General features: G+C 42.0%; 1 protein-coding gene across 1 annotated transcript in view; it reads right to left on the bottom strand.

The window, feature by feature from the left end:
* cUnh10orf90 (chromosome Un C10orf90 homolog) overlaps nucleotides 1–21,261 on the bottom strand; it is a gene marked incomplete at its 5' end in the record, with an annotated part of 44,569 nt that overhangs the window by 5,411 nt on the left and 17,897 nt on the right. The window contains 5 exons of the mRNA XM_084078342.1: nucleotides 11,444–11,549; nucleotides 15,143–15,206; nucleotides 17,444–17,582; nucleotides 19,190–19,234; nucleotides 20,282–20,436. Coding sequence (XP_083934468.1) covers nucleotides 11,444–11,549; nucleotides 15,143–15,206; nucleotides 17,444–17,582; nucleotides 19,190–19,234; nucleotides 20,282–20,436 — 509 coding nt within the window. The remainder of the gene's footprint in view (nucleotides 1–11,443; nucleotides 11,550–15,142; nucleotides 15,207–17,443; nucleotides 17,583–19,189; nucleotides 19,235–20,281; nucleotides 20,437–21,261) is intronic.

Here is a 21,261-nt window from a genome sequence, read left to right on the forward strand (position 1 = left end):
AACTGACCTTCTTGTCACCTGACAGGGGGGAGTTTCCCCGGTAGGACGTAGCGCGTGGAAGGAACGCGCCCCGGCTGTCATGCGGGAGGCGGTATAGTGGCCACGATTACTACATGTTTTTGTGAGGGTATCAACTACCCTAGGAGACACGGGGAGAACATGCAAAAGGCTAAAGTGGTTAATGTACGTTTTATAATGTAATAATGTATATCTGCAAAGTAACTAGTGACTAAAGTATTCAAATAATTGTTGTGGAGTAAGTACAATATTTGCCTCTGAGATGTACTGTAGTGGAGTAGAGGTAAAAGTACTGTATAAACAATTCAAAATACTCCAGTAAAGTAAAAGTACCTCAAAATTGTACTTTAGTAGTACTTGAGTAAATGTACTTAGTTACTTTATACCACTGCTTAAGAGCATAGCACAACGTGAGTTAGGCTCTGCGACAACCAAACACATTTCAATTCACATGGTAACCTGTCAGTTTAATTTGTACACATTCATAGTGGTTGTGTGGCTCGACCAAATACACCGGATTAAAAAAATAAATATTCCCCTCAGCTATTATTCTGAACTCTAAATCTCTGTCTTCCTTCATTCCCTCTACTGTGCCTACATAAAGTAACTCCTCTATTGCCTATTACCGTAGATCGATTATATTATTGTTGTTTATTAATCACCTATATGCTGCTATCTACATGTCTATGAGGCCACTAAGTTCATTTAATTGTATATTCATGTCCAATGACATGACTGTGTCTCCATCCTACTCCTCCCGCTCAACATTCCCACTGACATCCTGTAGGAGTACCATAGACTGTAAAAGAAAAAAAAAAAAGAAATGGACAAAGTGACGCCCATAGACTCTACAGACCGTATATGAAGCCTGTTTTACAATGATTTCAAATCCGCCATATCTTTCTATATCCGGTCCGATAATTCAAATAAGAAACTGGAAATTAATGAATGCTATTGGTTGGGAATTAATGCTATTGGTTGCATAGCTTGTCAATCAAATCATCACAAGGTAGCCACGCCCCTCCTACAGCATACCCTACTTTATCATCAATTTTAACATACATTGGACCATAATTTACCAAAACCCATATCATGGTGATTGAAAGACGACTTTAAACTAGCGACTGGAAGCATATAGTATTTATGACAATGTTTATTAAGGTAATAGAATCAATTGTTAAGTTCAGCAACAACCCATCCGCTTGAATAGAGCCTAATTCTTTCTGACACCAGCTGGGGTTAAACAGCGTGACTACAGGCCATTCATATGAACTGTCTCTTCCTATACAGCCTCAATTTACCACTCAGAAGCTGGCCCCTTGAGGAGTACGTACAGTGACAAAGATCACCCTCCTTACCCAGCTCACATCCCCGAACACGACCGATTGTGTTCGAATAGACACTCGGCCAAACCGTATGCACCGCGGTGGATTCTAACCCCTAGACTTTGAGATGGTGGACAGGTACTTTACCAACACCACGTTTAAGAGAGAAATGTGTGCAGACATAAGAACACCTGAGCAAATCAGCGTTGTTACGCATGCGTGTCAACACTTTGTGTTGTGGGTGACATCATACCAGAGCTCTGGACAGCCTTATATAAGGTATCGGAGATATCAGAGAGAGCCATTTACGTACAAGTGTGCCAGAGAGAGACTTATCTAAAAGTGTTAGAGAGAGGCACACAGAGATACTGTAGACGAGACAGACCCAGACCGAGAGAGCGAGAGAGAGAGAGAGAGCGAGAGATGTTGTGTTGGTCGGTGACCCTGAAAGAAGAACTGGTGCATTCCAAAAGCGGACTGATTCATTGTGCTGTTGTGCCAGTGGGGGACAATGTTTACTCTTTTGCAGGGCTCCATCCCGCCGGTGTGACCAGCGAGATGGATCAGATTGATGTGCAGGTCTTCAACACAGTGTCTTCTCACTGGACTAAGTTGTCTCCGGTGACAAATGGAAAAGGAGAACGGCCCCTCGAGGTTCCCTCCCCACGCTTGGGCCACACGGCTGTGCTGATAGAGGATTTCATCTACGTCTGGGGGGGAAGAGTGAGGTTTGAGACGATCAAAATCACGGAGCAGCGCCGGGACCCTAATCGTTATCCATTTTATTTCAGCAAGGACAATTACGTGGAAATCACGGAGGAGCGCCAGGACCCTATTCTTTATGCATTTAATGTCAACACCCACAAATGGTTAAATCTCGAGATTTCTGGGACCGTTCCAGAGGGGAGAGAGGGCCACTCGGCTTGTGTCTTACGGAAGGTCATGTACATCTATGGAGGAGAGACCTATAGGTCCCGGTACTCAGTAGGAAGTTCATGGAGTGGTAAAAAAGGTGGCGGCAGTAGTGGCCGTGGTACAAAAAATGACTTGTACAAGTTGGACACCAGCACAATGGTCTGGTCTTTAATTGACACCGGAGGCACTCCTCCATCTGCTTCACACCGTCACTCTGCCACCATTATCGGGACAAAGATGTTTGTATTTGGGGGAAAAGGGGAAGAGAAGTACCACAACAACATCAGTGTGTTTGACACAGAGACCAACTGCTGGCTGAGCACGCCTTCTGCACAGCTTCTACCAGAGGGACGGATGCGTCATGCGGCCTTTGTCTATAATGAAGAGCTGTACATATATGGCGGCGACAACCTTGGTCTGAACCTCAATTATCGTCTAGGGACTCCTGTCCAGGCCAGTGATAACCTCAATGATCTGTGGAAATTCAACCTCAATGATCTGTGGAAATTCAACCCAAAGACCTTCTTCTGGAAGAAGGTTGAGCCCAAGGGGAAAAGATTGAAGTGTAATATGTTCAGTTGCATGGTGAGAGATCGTCTCTTCCTCTTTGGATACACAAACCAGACACAACAACCCGTCTGTTGTTGCTTACAGGCCTTAGACTTAAGTCCTAGTCTCAAGACGCTGTGCAAGCTAGCAGTTATTCGGTACGGTATGGAGCAGTCTGGACTCCCACACAACATCAGGTGGGAACTGATAGCCATGACAACAAAATGAATACATAATAAAATAAGAAAACAGTGAGGCCAATAAAATAACACAAACATGGAACTTCCCAATAAAACCATAGTCTTGTACTGTTCTGTCACTGAGCAACTCCACTGGAGCAGTTCTGGGGGTTCAGTGCCTTGCTCAAGGCTACTTCAGCGGTTTTTGGGGGAAGTATGGGGGTTATTTTGTGTCTGTTGGTTCAAGTACAGAAAGGTTTTTGGGGTTTCTCCCTTTTACTCATTCAGTTCCATTGACGTGTTTGGCGTGGTTTTGTGTTTAATTTTTTTTTTTTTTTCAAAGAACCAGGAGATAACGTGATCCCAAGATTTACTGCTCCATGCACTTCCTGGTTAAAGTATTTGGGAAATATTCTGTATCTCGGCTCCTGTGTTTTTTTCCTGTGAATTTTTGGCGAGACATGCTATTTTCAACGGCATATAACATGCGAACGGGGGGGGTTTCACGGAAGCACAGTGAAGCCCTCCGTGATTAGCAACCATGAGGGGATCGATCATACTGGCGATAAATATTCTGTGACTACTTGAAAAGATAAGAAAATCGTTGGCAGAAGGGCAATTTTTGTATTTATGTACTTGACACTGAATGAGTAAATAGATGGTGGAGAGAGACGGGAAACAGGAAGAGAGAGTCGGGGAGTGACATGCAGCAAAGCTATTGGCTATTGGGTCAACAGAACATGTTCAATTATATACACTAGACCATACCCGGTCGACGCATCCGTGGGGGGATATGCGCACAGGATCTGGCAACCCGGGAGGCGACATTGTTTGACACATAAACGCTAATAAGAAGCTGAGATTTGATGAAATTGAAAAACGGGCTTCACAGTTAAGTTCAGATGGTAATGGTCAATGGCTGTGTGCAAAATCAGAGCAATTGCTCCTGCCACTGAGGAGAACCGGGTAGCTTCACTCACTCGCCTACCACTACAGAGGTTACTCAAATTATAGGAGGATACATAAGTAGGGGTGTGCCGATACACTCATTTCACGAAACGATACGATACGATATTTGGCTCACAACTTCGATACGATTTCGATACGATACGCACTTTTTTTATTATGAAAATATATGGAGGAGAAAAAAAGAAAATGCAAACAAATAATTCTGTTTTTGCATTATTCAGACATGCAAACTTGTAGCTTTTCAGCTCCAATAGCCGTTTTGAATCCAAATAGTATGACACCTGACCCGAAAAAAAAACATGTTGTCACTCTTTTCACTTCGGGGCCGTTTGCATGCCTGATTATTATGATTGTAAAAAAAAACATTTTTTTTTTTCCAAAAACAATATTTTTTTTTTCCAAAACGATACATATCGTCGCGAAAACGTATCGCGATATATCGCGGGACGATATATCGGCACACCCCTATATAAGACACAAACATAAACAAAGCCAGAATAAACAGTTGATTCAACACGCCAGTTAACCTACTTTATAATCCATCAAGGCAATAATAATGTTTCATTTGTGCACAATCAAATAGGACCATGTACTCTTAGATTGCATCAAATGATCCATTTGATCCATCAGGAATTGGGAAAAAAAATAACCAGTGTTCCAGTGTAGATATTATTTAGTCACAAGCTCTTGTTAAGGCTGCACTACGTATCTTTTCTGTTCTTACACCAGATTTGAACCCAGCTCATCTGCGCAAGTGCTGAATGTATTATTTTACCATTGAGCTAATAAAGCCTGAAAATGCATTTCAAATTTTGTGTCAAACCAGAAACAGGATGGTGTCAAAGGTCGCGTCCAACCTAGACACGGGATCTAAATGTCTCAATAGAAGAGCACGGAGACCAAATACAATCGTTTCGGTTGTATAAGTTCTATTGTATTGACATGCTCTGCTCTACCATACTGTACAGCAATGGTTTTCAACCAGTGGTCCGGGGACCACCAGTGGTCCTTGAGGGAGTACCAGGGGCCCCCCAGCAAAATGAGTTAATACCTTCACAATCATTTTTTTAACCACTCAGCTTTGGCTATTCAAAAAATAGCAGATCTACAAGCTCATAGCGCGGCACCGAGTGCCGCGCTATGAGCTTGTATATCTGCTATTTTTTGAAAAACCTTGAAAAAGTGTGCATATCTTTGAATATTTATATTTTTTTAAGGTGAAAATGAACTGATATCTTTGCTTCTGGGGGTCCCTGGCACAAAACATTTTCAATTGGGGGTCCGCGGCCAAATGTATATCAATTTAGGGGTCCTTGGCATGAAAAAGGTTGAAAACCACTGCTGTACAGTAAGCCTCAGCATAGAAACAGAGACACCTCCAGGTGTCTCTGTTTTTTTGCTGAGGTTTCCCATGTGGTTGTGTCGATGTTTGTGGCTTTTAGGTCTCGCTTGCATGGGTCTTTGTATCGTAGCTGTGGCCGCCCTTGTGGCCTTTTTCCCGTATTTTGTCAAATCTGTACAGTATGGTAGAGCAGAGCATGTCAATACAATAGAACTTATACAACCGAAACGATTGTATTTGAGACACCTCCAGGTGTCTCTGTTTTTTTGCTGAGGCTTCCCATGTGGTTGTGTCTATGTTTGTGTCTTCTCATCCCGCTGAAGCAGCAGGTGTTCTTCAAACCTTTGTACTCCCTTATGGGTGTACAGAGGTTTGAAGAACACCTGTGCTCCGGTGCGTAATTTCCGAACGCACCCATAATGTAAATTTGCCAAAACATTATTATTTTTAACGGCGTATAACGCGCGAACGGGAGGTCGCGATGACTTTTCTTTTTTTGCGGAAGCACAGTGAAACCCTCTGTGATTAGCAACTATCAGGGGATTGATAATACTGGAGATGAATATTCTGTGACTAATTGAAAAAACAAGAAAATAGAAAAATAGCCGGCAGTCTGGGCCTTATATAGTAGTATATACTCTGGCAGTGAAAGAGTTATGGTAATAAAATCAAGCGTAAAGTTCGGCAACAACCCATCCGCTTGAATGGAGCCTAATTCTTTCTGACACCAGCTGGAGTAAAACAGCGAGACTAAAGGCCATTCATATGAACTATCTCTTCCTATACAGCCTCAACCGCTGGTGGATTCTAACCCCTAGACTTTGCGATGGTGGACAGGTACTTTACCCACGCACCACTTGATATAAGAAAACCTGTGCAAATCAGCGTTGTTACGCATGCGTGTCAACACTTTGTGTTGTGGGTGACATCACACTAGAGCTCTGGACAGCCTTATATAAGGTATCGGAGATATCAGAGAGAGAGCTATCGAGACATTTACTTACAAGTGTGCCAGAGAGAGATAGATATAAAAATATTAGAGAGAGACACACACAGATAACATACAGAAACAGACGCAGAGAGAGAGAGAGAGAGAGAGAGAGAGAGAGAGAGAGAGAGAGAGAGAGAGAGAGAGAGAGAGAGAGAGAGAGAGAGAGAGAGATGTTGTGTTGGTTGTTGACCCTGAAAAGAGAACTGATGCATTCCAAAAGCGGATCGATTCATTGTGCTGTTGTGCCAGTAGGGGATAATGTTTACTCTTTTGCGGGGTGCCGTCCCGCCGGTTTGACCAGAGACATGGATCAGATTGATGTGCAGGTCTTCAACACAGTGTCTTATCACTGGATGAAGTTGTCCCCGGTGACAAATGAAAAAGGAGAACGGCCCCTCGAGGTTCCCTCCCCACGCTTGGGCCACACGGCTGCGCTGATAGAGGATTTCATTTACGTCTGGGGGGGAACAGTGAGGTCTGAGACGATGGAGAATGAATACAAAATCACGGACGAGCGCCAGGACCCTATTCTTTATGCATTTGATGTAAACACCCACAGATGGTTAAATCTCGTGATTTCTGGGACCGTTCCAGAGGGGAGAGAGGGCCACTCTGCTTGTGTCTTAGGGAAGATAATGTATATCTATGGAGGAAACAAACATAGTTCCCATTATTCAGGAGGATGGCATGGTGGTGGCGGCGGTGGTACATTCTACATTATTAGTAATGACTTGTACAAGTTGGACACCAGCACTATGGTCTGGTCTTTAATTGACACCGGAGGCACTCGGCCATCTGCTTCACACTATCATTCTGCCACCATCATTGGGACAAGGATGTTTGTATTTGGGGGAAACCGCGAGTACCACAACAACATCAGTGTGTTTGACACAGAGACTGACTGCTGGCTGAGCACGCCTTCTGCACAGCTTCTTCCAGAGGGACGAATGCGTCATGCAGCCTTTGCCTACAATGGAGAGCTGTACATATATGGCGGCGACAACCTTGGTCTGAACCTCAATTATCGTCTAGGGCCTCCTGTCCAGGACAGTGATAACCTCAATGATCTGTGGAAATTCAACCTCAATGATCTGTGGAAATTCAACCCAAAGACCTTTTCCTGGAAGAAGGTTGAGCCCAAGGGGAAAAGATTGAAGTGTAATATGTTCAGTTGCATGGTGAGAGATCGTCTCTTCCTCTTTGGATACACAAACCAGACACAACAACCCGTCTGTTGTTGCTTACAGGCCTTAGACTTAAGTCCTAGTCTCAAGACGCTGTGCAAGCTAGCAGTTATTCGGTACGGTATGGAGCAGTCTGGACTCCCACACAACATCCGGTGGGAACTGACCCATGAGCCATGACAACAAAATAAATACATAATAAAATAAGAAAGCAGTGAGGCCAATAAAATAACACAAACATGGCACTTCCCAGTACAACCATCGTCTTGTACTGTTCTGCCACTGAGCAACTCCACTGGAGCAGTTTTGGGGGTGCAGTGCCTTGCTCAAGGCTACTTCAGCGGTGTATGGGGGGCTTTATTTTGTGTCTGTTGGTTAAAGTACAGAAAAACATTTTTTTTTCCCTTTTACTCATTCAGTTCCATTGACGTGTTTGACGTGTTTGTTTGACATGGTTTTGTGTTTTAATTTTGTTTTGTCTTCAAAGAACCAGGAGATGACGTGATCCAAAGATTTACTGCGCCATTCACTTCCTGGTTAAAGTATTTGGGAAATATTCTGTATCTCGGCTCCTGTGTTTTTTTCCTGTGAAGTTTTGGCGAGCGAACGGTAGGTCGCGATTTCTTCTTCTTTTTTTCACGGAAGCACAGTGAAACCCTCCGTGATTAGCAACCATCAGGGGATCGATCATACTGGAGATAAATATTCTGTGACTACTTGAAAAGGTAAGAAAATCGAAAAATCACTGGCACTATGGGCAATTATTTTTGATTTACTTGCCACTGAATGAGTTAATGGATGGTGGAGAGAGACCGGAAACAGGAAGAGAGAGTCGGGGAGTGACATGCAGCAAAGGTCTATCTATACCCGGGCCTGAACAGAAAAAACAGGTATCAGAGGTATCGGGTCAACAGAAAATGTTCAATTATATATATTATTCATTTGTGCACAATCAAATAGGACTATGTACTCCTAGATTGCATCAAACGATCCATTTGATCCATCAGGAACTGGGAAAATAAGAACCAGTGTTCTAGTGTAGTTATTATTTAGTCACAAGCTCATGTTAAAGCTGCACTACGTAACTTTCCTGTTCTTACACCAGATTTGAACCCAGCTCATCTGCGCAAGTGCTGATTGTATTTATTTATTTTTTGTTTTTTTAACCACTGAGCTAATAGAGCCTGAAAATGCATTTCAAATGTTGTGTCAAACCAGAAACAGGATCGTGTCAAAGGTCGCGTCCAACCTAGACACGGGATCTAAATGTCTCAATAGAGGAGCACGGAGACCAAATACAATCGTCACAGTTGTGTATATTGTATTGACTCTGTAATGCTCTTACTGCAGTGGTTCTCAAACGTTTTCATGTCAAGGACCCCCAAATTGACACTTATTAGCCCGCGGACCCCCATTTGAAAAGAGGGTTTTTACGGCTCTAGCAGTGATTCTCAACCGTTTTAATTTCAACGACCCCCACTTTGACATGCATTAGGGCTACAGACCCCCATTTAATGGCATTTCTATCTCTGGGACCCCAATTTAAATAGTAAAATCAATGTTAATTTAACTCTGAGAGTGTACAAATGGAACCAAATGGACCCGTTAGGGTCCATTTGGTTCCATTTGTACACTCTCAGAGTTACAGACCCATAAGGGTCCATTTGGTTCATAAAATCATTTAGCTGGGGACCCCCTGGAACTCCGTCAAGTACCCCTGGGGGTCCCCGGACCCCACTTTGAGAACCAAGGCCTTACTGTACAGATTGGACAAAATATGATTTTATTCCCTAAAGAAAATGACATAACCCACATTTAACCACTTTCACAAATGTTCAAACTTTTTCGTTGGCTCAGCTGTTGTCGAATAGCTGAAATAGGGCTTCAGTGGTTAATGTATGTTTTTGTAATAGTAAAATAGTGGCAGTGGAGTAAAAAGTACAATAGTTAGTTTAGTTAATAGGAAATACCAGAGTAAAATAAAATTACCTCAAGTGATCTTCCTTTATTTAAATAAGAGCTTTTAATTCTGATAGTAATCATTGCTATATAGAGTGTTTGTTCAGTAACAGGTGACTCCCTGTCTCCAGCTCTTAGTAAACAGAAAATGCATTTTCAGGTCAGGATACCAATTTCATCCTAACAGGAGAGAGAACTCACACAGGATGTAGGATAAACGGTATTTGACAGCTGCACCTCCTTTGGGTTCAAAATGATCCTGTCTGAACAAACCCATGCATGTGTTTTAAACTACAGAGGTATTCTTAACACAACCGTCCTCTGGAAGTGATGTGTGGGGGCAGTGACCTCTTGTGGAGGATGACAGTAATTGCTCATTCATGTTCAAGAACATTTTCTCAGCACTTTCTCATTGTAAAAACTCCAAACAAACTTAAAATATGTTTTAAAATATCAAACCTGACAGATTGTCACCCCAAATGTGCTAAAAAAACAAACATCCCAAGCTTAAACAGAAGGCAGCAGAGGCCGGACATGTCTCCTATCTTGAGGATAGGAGACATCTCCACCTCTTATTTGTTTTCTTGTCTGCAACCAGTGGTGGAAGAAGTACTCTGATATTTTATTTAAGTAAAAGTAGCAATACCACAATATAGAAATACTCTGTTACAAGTAAAATGCCTGTGTGATTTTTTTTTTGTAAAAGCTCAAAAGTATTGGCATCAAAATATACTTAAAGTACCAAAAGTAAAAGTACTAATGTTTGAAAATAGCAGATCTACAAGCTCACAACGTGTCGAGATAAGACGCGTTGTGAGCTTGCAGATCAGCCCTACAGTATGTACAGAATAGGGCTGAAGTGGTTAATGTATGTTTTGTAATATAGTAATTTATATCCGCAAAGTAACTAGTAACTAAAGTTTTCAAATAATTGTAGTGGAGTAAAAGTACAATATTATAAAGTACAATAAGTAAAAGTATTGAAAATTGTAAATATTGAAGAAAGTAAAAATACCACAACGTTTTACAACAGCGCTATCGCTTTTACTATAAGCCATTACTGCAAAAATGCTGCAGTCATGGTGGAAGGGATTCATTGAGCTTGCAGGAGAAAAGGTGTGGTATTATTACTTGCTCAATTGTCCGTGGGGCATTATGCACAATTAATGTTGTGTTTAGTGCCTCATCTCCTCGCGGTCGGGCAGAAACCCTGTATCTCCATGTTTCAACTTGTTACGATTTTAACCCATTAAGACCTGAGGCTGATTCTACAAAATGTCTTCTGAATCCTAACAGTTTTCTGAAAAACCTAAGTTGCTACACCAGTGGTTCTCAAACTTTTTCATGTCAAGGGCCCCCAAAATGATATGTATTTGGCCGCGGACCCCCATCTCAAAAAATGCTGTTCCAGGAACCCCCCAGAAGCCAAGATTTGAGTTAAACATGTTCACTTTAAAAGAATACAAATACATTAATTTGCACACATTTTCTTGATTTTTTCAAAAATAGCAGATCTACAAGCTCATAGCGCGGCACTCGGTGCCGTGCTATGAGCTTGTAGAATGAGCTTGTAGAATAAGTAATAATATTATGTTACTTATTACTTGGAAGAGTAATTTATTATATTACATATTAATCCCCCCCCACCCGCAAAAAAAAGAAGAGATACAACAACACAATCTGTTTAGCCAGCTCCTTTAACTGAATCCCATTTTTGGGGAGAAATAATAATAATAAGAGTCACAAATCAGCCAAAAAGGCTATAAAATAAAGCAGCAATGTCTCTTGACCTTTTAAACTAAATGTTTTCAAAAGGCAGCCAACAAAACCTGCGTAATATGTAATATGTCAAATGTTTTACTCTGTTTTGGCAGAGTAATACCTTACAATATACTCGTTACTGGTTAAAATAATAATATTACAGTAATATATTCAAAGTAACTGCCCAACACTGCTCTTCCACCACGGCTGTTCACACTACGTTATTGATTATATTATTGACGTTGCGTTACCTTCTTGAAAAGCTCCACTCGCTGTCTGTTGGTCAAATAGAGCTCTCTCTTCTTCTCTGCCTCCTTTTTCCTCTTCGCCTCTGGCACTGGCAGATTGTTATGGCACCTGTCAACAGTGTTGATTTTCATTTAGTTTTATAGTTTTATAGTCATATAATATATAAAATTTATAGTCATAGTCTTTTGAATACAATTCCGTTTAGTTTTAGTCATATTTTAGTCATCTGAAATGTTTCAGTTTCAGTCTAGTCTTAGCCGACTAAATAGCATAAGATTATAGTCGACTAAATCTACAGTTGATTTAGTCGACTAAAATGTATTTTGCCGGTGCCTTGATGGCGTCGTAATGGCTCATTTTACACTTGGTTGCATGCTGAAAATAGCCGATCTGCAAGCTCACAACGCGTCGCGCTGCGACGCGTTGTGGGCTTGTAGATCTGCTATTTTCAGAGCGCAACACCCGAGCGCAACCAAACATAAAACGACTTATCTTTTAGTTCTACTGGATCTCTTCTCCACTATAGTCCCTCACTAACATTTTAGTCTAGTTTTTATTTGTTGACGAAATTGTCAATATATTTAGTCTTTGTTTTAGTCATCGTAGCTTAGTTTGTATTTAGTTTTCATTTAGTTCATCGTCAGTGAAAAAGGTAGTCGACGAACATTTTCGTCATAGTTTTAGTCGACAAAATCAACACTGCTTGCTTGGGAATCACAAACATGTTGATGATGGCACAGTGTATTTCTCACATGAGTGCATATACAGTAGCAGTGTTTTTTCATGTTAAGGACCTCCACATTGATATGTATTTGGCTACATACAACAAAGCATAAAATAGACAAAAACAACATAAAAAGATGAAACATGGCCCGACGGCAACAACAATATACAGTGGTGGAAGAAGTGCTCAGATATGTTACGTAAGTAAGCAAAGTGTTGCATCAAAATATACTCAAAGTACCAAAAGTAAAGGTACTAAAATGTTTGAAAATAGCAGATCTATACACGCTCACAACGTGCCGCATCACGACGCGTTGTGAGCTTGTAGATCAGCTATTTTCAAATAGCCTACATATAAAATAGGGCTAAAGTGGTTAATGTATGTTTTATAATATAATATTATATATCTGCAAAGTACCTAGTAACTAAAGTTTTCAAATAATTCTACTGGAGTAAAAGTACAATATTTGCCTCTGAGAAGTAGTGGAGTAGAATCTTTACTTAAGTACAGTACTTGAGTAAATGTACTTAGTTACTTTACACCACTTTACACCATGATTATGCATGCACTTCATGGTATCACATCACCTCCAAGGCTTTAAAAACAAGGCTCCAAACATCCCAAAACAAACTAGTAAGGCTACTTCTTGGCCTCAATCACAAAAGCCATCTAACCCCTGCTCATTTTGCTAGGATTGGATGGCTTAGGGCTGAGGACAGAGCACAGCAACTTTCTATGGGCCTGGTCTTCAAGATACACGACAACATTGGGATCCCCCTGTATTTGTCAAAAATACATCCTAAATGTTAATGAAGTCCATGATCATAACACCAGAGGCAGCTCCACGAATCATGTTCAACCCAGATTTGGGTTGAACATGATAGGGAATGAACAAGCTCAGTGCTTAATGAGTCTCCCAGTTTAGTAGACCTTGTATTGTGAATTTGTACTTCCATGTACTGATGTTCTCATGTCTTACTAAATAAAGTACATCAATCAATCAATCAAACCACTGACGATATACCGTATACGAGTGGTTCTCAAACTTTTTCATGTCAAGGACCCCCAAATTGACACTTATTAGCCCGCGGACCCCCATTTGAACAGATACGTCATTTTGTACGGCTCTAGCAGTGATTCTCAACCATTTTAATTTCAAGGACCCCCAGTTTGACATAGATTATGCTACGGACCCCCATTTAATGGCATTTCTATCACTTGGACCGCAATTTATATTGTAAAATCAATGTCAATTTAACTCTGAGAGTGTACAAATGGAACCAAATGGACCCTAACGGGTCCATTTGGTTCCATTTGTACACTCTCAGAGTTACAGACCCATAAGGGTCCATTTGGTGCCTAATCCATCATTTGGCTGGGGACCCCCTGGAACCCCCTCAAGTACCCCTGGGGGTCCCCGGACCCCACTTTGAGAACCAATGCCGTATACAGTAAATTGGGCCACCGCAAGCTGCGAAAACAGTTTCAATGCGCCTTGCCATAGACTCTACAAGTCTCTGGAACTCTACTCCCATCAGGATAAAATGTTTCATCATAGGATAAAGGTGAACACTACTAGCTTTGTATGGATTTGCAGTGACCCTTCCCTCCATGCCAGGATAAAATACCCCCCCCCCCCTCACAGCATAACAGAGCCACCAGACCAAACCCCCTGACTGACTGTACTGTATAGGGGTCAAGTATTCAGGCCTGTACTATTCTCTGGGCGTACGCGACACGCAGTCGCTCCACTTGTGTAGAATATGGTTAAAGATGACTCATCTGACCTTATCACTCCCCCCCCACCCACCCCCCTCCCACACATCTCTGTGGACCAGCAGTATCTATAGCAGGTAATCCTCAACCTTTTCAGGATCAGGGCCCACTTGGATATTCTCTAAAAATAGTTCACGAACCCACTCATCTGACCACTGATTTAAGCAGTGGTGGAAAGTAAAGTCCGCCACTTTATTTGAGTATTTTCAATTTACAATACTTTTACTTCTACTCCACTACATCTCAGAGGAAAATATTGCACTTTTACTCCACTTTTTCCTCACACTTTCAATTTTTTTCAAAAAATGTTCAAAAATATTGACCTGCTGTGAGCTTGTATATCTGCTATTTTTGAAAAGCCGATGCAAAAAAAAATCTAAAATGACACAGATGCCTTCCCGGTTTTGATGGACAAATTTCATGGGACGTAATTATGAATTATTATTTCAACATATTGTTTTTGAAACGTTTAACCACGGGTATACCGTACAATACGTCCAGGTATTGCTACTTTTACTCAAGTACAAAAAATCGGAGTACTTCTTCCACCCCTGCATAATAATATAGATGTGAGCGATAGAGAGAGAGGCCCCTGGATTTCACACTTTGAGAGAGATGTGACGCTGATAGAGGGGGTGCGTGTGCGTGTGCGTGTGTGTATTGCTATACTTGTGAGGACCAAGTATAGTAGAATTTGAAGAAATCTACATTGTGAGGACAGTTTTCCTGGTCCTCCTCATAAGACAAATGGTTGTTTTATAGTTAAAAAAACATTTTTAGAGATACGTTTATAATTAGAAAAACAGTCAGGTTAGGATTAGACATTTAGAGGTTAGGTTTAGGGATTGGAATTAGAGTTAAACATGATTTATACTCAGTTGCGCGCCATGTGTCATGCACAGAAAAACAGCCGATCTATAAGCCCACAACGCGTCGCAGCGCGACGCGTTGTGGGCTTATAGATCTGATGTTTTTCGGCTTTCGGTTAAAACAGCCAAAATATTTGTGTTTTTAAATCACATTCATAAAATCGCTTTCCTTAAAGCGTTGATGTCCTCACAAGTGTAGTAATACAAACGCGCGCGTGTGTGTGTGTGTGTGTGTGTGTGTGTGTGTGTGTGTGTGTGTGTGTGTGTGTGTGTGTGTGTGTGTGTGTGTGTGTGCTCTGTCTGACAAAGAGATTGAGAAGACGGAAGCTCACCTCTGGGATCTGAGCTGAGTCTCTTTTCCCGTAATGGCTCTATCTCTGGCTCGCAAAAGGTTATCTGGAAGTGTGAGAGAGTTCATATGAAAGCACGCACGCACGCACACACACACACACACACACACACACACACACACACACACACACACACACACACACACACACACACACACACGCACACACACACACACACACACACAGTGCAGTTTGAGTTAAAGGCTCACAGGCAGTGAATCACTCTGGCTTTTCTTGGCATTTGAAAAGATTGACCGACTCCCCTCTCTTATCAAGACATCACAGTGTAAATCCTAACACATCCTACTGCTACCTAGTGTGTGTGTGTGTGTGTGTGTGTGTGTGTGTGTGTGTGTGTGTGTGTGTGTGTGTGTGTGTGTGTGTGTGTGTGTGTGTGTGTGTGTGTGTGTGTATGTGTTTGCGTGCGTGCGTGCGTGTGTTTGTGTGTGTGTGTGTGTGTGTGTGCGTGCGTGCGTGCGTGCGTGTGTTTTGTAGGACTTCTAATGTGGCGTCCTTTTTTTCTTTTTGTTCATGTTCATTATAAGCGAGATCTTTTCAAAAGATTCTCGCACCGAGTGCCGTGCTATGAGCTTGTAATCTGATATTTTTGAAAGCGAACATTTTTAACTCAAATATTTTTCTTCTGGGGGTCCCTGGAACAACATATTTTGAGATGGGGGTCCGCGGCCAAATACAAATTATTTTTAGGGCTCCTTGACTTGAAAACCACTGATATTACAGCAACATGTGTTACAGAAAACTGTTAGAGATTTAGAAGACATTTGTAGAATCCCCAGAAGCAAATATATGACGCTTTAAAAAAATATGTATATATATATATATTGAAAGATTTGCACAAATATTTAAGTATTTTCAAAAAAATTGTCAAAGAAATCTAGAAATTACACAGATGCGTTCCCGGTCTTAAAGTGGTCAAAGTGGCTACCAATACAGACAGTCCTCCTCATGACCTCAGAGAAGGAGGACGATCTTTAGTACTACCACACAAGTACATGGAGTGGACCTTATTAGATCTCATGCAAAAGCATGGCACTAAAAGTGACCGGAGCGGTGGATTGATTTACACATGGCTTTCACCATGCTGAAGTCATTTCACTCGGCCTACTGTATAACTAGTGGTGGAAAGTAACTAAGTACATGTACTCAAGTCAAAGTATAGATACTCCTGGTTGAAATATTTCAGGGTCATTTTAATGTCTACCCTGGCTTTTGTGTGAATATTTAGGTATTTTGATAAATGACATATTATATATTCCCTTTAACAGACACGCCCACTTCGTATACAAACCCATTGTAACATTGTTCAAACTCCATTTTAACCACGTTAGATTCATTGAAAACATCCGTTCTGGGTTCTGGTGACTGATATTGTCCTTCTAATGTGTGAGGGGGCTGTATTTTTTCAAATACTTTTTTCATGTGTTTTTTTTATAAATAAAATTACAATTAAAGAATATAAAAACTTAATTGAAAAACCACGGGCACCCCTCACACATTAGAAGGAAAATATCAGTCTCCAGAACCAGGGACTGATGAAATGGATATCTTAATATTGAATCATGCAATTAAAAAAACTGCCTGGGGTGCACACAAAAGCCTGAGTAGATGTTAAAAGTGAAATATCCTTTAACTAGTATAAAGACTGGCATTTTCCACAACCATCACTTCTCCCTTTGGTGTAGTTTGCAGGCACGGACAGCAGGGGGCAGCGAGAACTGTAAAAATCTCTTCATACTTGTATTTTTAAAATCTCATCAGATTGAGCCACACACTGACAGCTAAATAACACCCCAAGGTCACGCAAATATTTATAAAATCACCTTGTTCCATACATTAATGGCATATGAATATATGCTACATAATGATTATTCTACATTATTAATCCACAGCCATACATAAACATATGTGAGCTCTCTCTCCCTCCCCCTCTCCCTCTCTCTTCTCTCTCTCTCTCTCCTTCTCTCCATCTCTCCACCCACCCTCCACTACAGTGAAATCGAATGACAGAGAGATCAACAGGCAGTAAGTATGTTAGTTAGTGTGTGTGTGTGGTGTGTGTGTGTGTGTGTGTGTGTGTGTGTGTGTGTGTGTGTGTGTGGGTGTGTGTGTGTGTGTGTGTGGTGTGTGTGTGTGTGTGTGTGCGTGCGCGTGCGCGTGCATGCTGCATACAGCCAGTGCAGCTGCACAGAGAGACAATAGGTGGCACACTGGGCACAGTGGGGGGGTGAGCAGGATGAGGAGAGTTTCTGGTACAGTACGTACCACTCTGAGCAGTGTGGCAGCGGGGATGGCGGCCTGATGCCTTGTGCCTGAGTATGGCGTCTGACTGTGGCTCCAGCGATACGGCCGCCCGCTCCCTCATCCTCGCCTGGGCCTTCTGCTCCAGCTCTCTCACTCTGCCCTGCGAGGAGGAGGGGGGTCATATTTAAAAAAAAAAAAAAAAACGGACCCTTGATCGCTTAACCCATTGAGACCTGAAGCCGATTCTACATGTCTCCTAAATCTCAACAGTTTTCTGAAAAACGTATGTTTCTATACCAGTGGTGCTCAATCTTTTTCATGTCAAGGACCCCCAAAATAACATGTATTTGGCCGCGGACCCCCATCAAAATATGTTGTTCCAGAGACCCCCAGAAGCAACGATTTGAGTTAAAAATGTTTGCTTTAAAAATATATATATTCAAAGATGTGCACACATTTTCACGATTTTTCAAAAATAGCCCAAAGTGTAAAATAATGCTTTTTAGCTAAAATCTAAAAATGACACAGTTCCAGGTCTTAATTGGGTTAATATAGCTAAAATAGCCAATCTACAAGCTCACCTTGGGAGCCAACCCTAGGTGAAACTTTCTCCATCAGGTATTCAAGGCAACAACACACTCAGCACATCTATTTGACTGCACCTTTCAAGAGATTGAACATGATCTATGTAAGCACTCAAAGCAAGTGTTATCTTACTACTATATAATTGACAAAGGATCACAGGATCACTCCATTATTTGCCCCGAAACCTGCCACAGACTGTTGATCAGAGCTATGGCTATGTTTCAGGCATCTTGCCCCACCTCGATCTGCGATCAGACTCTCGGCTTGATTGATTCTCTGATTTGCCTATCCAGACCCTCAGCCTGATATGGCAGGTTGCCATAGCAACCGTGTACAGGAAGTTTGACCTCTTTATCACAATTACGGCAAACTCAAAGAGTGGCGGTGTACTAGCAGACATACCTGACCCACAGAAGGAGCCACTCTGCGTCACTCTCTGCGTCAATCCATGCTACATGGACCCTGTGGGACAGCCAACCGCGACAGCCAACCTGCATGGTCAATAACAGCTTCCCTAAAGACTTCTGTGACAAACACTGGACTGCCTCATGATGGCCATGGTTACCCACAGTACAGGCGGCCTAATGACCGAGGTTGGGAGGTTAGGGCCGCAAAGCAAAGAGGGGAGGGAGGAGAGGAGAGGAGAGAGGCCGGACTTCGCATGACATGTGTGCAGAGTGCCTAGGCCAATGCTGTCTGGACCAACCTCGGATCGGGCCTAGATGTAAGGGCCGCGAAGCCAGGACAATTTGGTGGTGGTTATTGAAAACCGGTACATTTTTGAGCGGTGTAGCCGCTCCTATAAGTGGGGTTGGGAATTCGTCCTTCCCTGTACTGTGATTGGCTGACTCTATTCACACCCTTTCCGTCCTTCCCTGTACTGTACTGTGATTGGCTGACTCTATTCACACCCTTTTCGCCGTACCGTGATTGGCTGACTCTATTCAGACCCTTTGCTTTGATTGGCTAGCGAGACGCATGATGAAATTAATAACCTATAAAACGTACCACGCACTTCAAAAAAATATATATTTTTGAAGTGAGCTTCCATCACTGTGATGACACCGCTCACTTCACACTGGGTGTGATTTTTACAGTTTTAGAGATATTTGTCAGGGACTCGAGACACCCAGCTTGAAATCGGGGGGAAGAAATCCCAGGCCAAACCATGGTTCACTGTACCTGTGAGCGACTGATGAAATCTGGCCTGGACTTCTCCAGAGCTTCCTGCCAAAAAGAAAAGAAAGGGAAGAAAAAAAGGCTGAAACATGCATCATGTATTATAGACAGCATACTTTCACAAGGGACCCCAGAAAGAACGCAGCAGCCCTGGGGGGTATATCCCAAAAAGAACTATACTGCTTGTTTTGCAGCACAGGAACCTTTGCATTTCGTGTGAAAGCATCGGTGCTATGGCCTATTTGTTCCTGACAGGCACATTTGGTCTCAGAGACACTGTAGTGTTGTTTCATATACCCTTGGAGGAGAAAAGGAAATAGGATAAACACTGTCTATCACAGCGTGAAATTCTGCTTTGAATATGGCGAGAGCTTAATGTTCCTGTGGAGAGCATTAAGCCGTTAAGGTCGGGAACGCATCTGTGATCTGTCATTTTTAGATTTCTTTGGGGCTATTCAAAAATAGCAGATATACAGCTCATAGCCCGGCACCGAGTGCCGCGCTATGAGCTTGTAGATCTGCTATTTTTGAAAAAACGTGATTTTTTTGCAAATCTTTGAATATATATCTTTTCTAAAGCGATATTTTTTAACTCAAATCTTTGCTTCTGTGGATTCTACAAAATGTCTTCTAAATCCTAACAGTTTCCTTTTTTAACGTATGTTGTATGTTGAACGTATGTTGCTATATATATCTATCAGTGGTTCTCAAACTTTTTCATGTCAAGGACCACCCAAAATGTATATATATTTGGCCGCGGACCCCCATCTCAAAATATTTTGTTCCAGGGACCCCCCAGAAGCAAAGATTTGAGTTACAAATGTTCGCTTTAAAAAATATATATTCAAAGACTTGCACAACTTTTCATGATTTAAAAAAAAATAGCAGATCTACAAGCTCATAGCGCGGCACTCGGTGCCGCGCTATGAGCTTGTATATCTGCTATTTTTGAATAGCCAAAGGAATCTAAAAAAATGACACACAGATGCGTTCCCGGTCTTAATGGGTTAAGCCGTCAGCCTTATAGTCTTTCATCAGAAAGTTATACGGAGCGGGGAGGAAAAAGGAGAAAGTTTGTCCGAAAACTTCACTTACCTGAAGCGAAACATCTCTGGCTGGTCTTCTGTTTGGATCAGGACTCAGGGGAACAAACACGGCATGGGGCGAGTTGAGGTGGACTGCACTCTCTGTTCTCTGCTGGTCTGGCCTTTGAGCGGAGTGTGGCTTTTCCCCGTTCCTAGCACAACTTGCTACAAAGAGAAATAACACCCAAAAAAAAAACATTTGTAGAAGAGAACACACTTGAGCAGCTCGGACAATTAAGGCCTCTTTTATTGAGGTGCTAATGCAAGATAACAATGTTGTCAAATGGAAATGACTCGACGAGACAGATGCCGCTTTTCCAATCGTGTGAGTTGAAGGTGGCTACGGGGAGGGTCCTGAAAGTGAGTGACAGGTGGGTCACTTGTTATTGGGACAGAATGCGCTGACAGCTACTCCGTTTTTTAGAATGCGCTGGCTGCAAGAAAACTGAGTTTCACAGCGGGCAACCATATTTCGGCGTGACGGCGCCCTTAAGCAGAAAGTAGCTTTTCACCATTCCTAGTGAGGTTCCCAGTTCGATCCCGGGCTCCCCCAGAGTTAGTGTCGAATGTCCTTGAACAAGACACTGAACCCCAAATTTCTCCCGATGAGCAGGTTGGTGCCTTTCATGGTTTCCTCCGCCATCGGTGTATGAATGTGTGTGTGAACGGGTGAATGTAAATCTATGTGAAAACGCTTTGGATAAAAGCGCTATATAAATGCACCATTTACCATTTATAAAGACAAATAACCCCCCAGAAAATCGTTGTCAAATGGAAATTACACTTTTAATAATTAAAATGTAATTTTCATTTGACAACTTCTTTTTCCTTAAATTATTGACATGGTTTGGTTTCACTCCGTTGAGTGTAATTCATTCACAGAGGCCGTTCACAGTAATTTCACAGTAGCCTTAGTTTCAGGTTCGCCACACCACATTACTTCTACTGTACCAATAAAACAAATGAACGCAGTTATGTATGTGAGAAGCA

This window comes from Gymnoscopelus microlampas (assembly GCF_963454915.1).
Source record: "Gymnoscopelus microlampas genome assembly, chromosome: 14".
Lineage (NCBI taxonomy): Eukaryota > Metazoa > Chordata > Actinopteri > Myctophiformes > Myctophidae > Gymnoscopelus > Gymnoscopelus microlampas.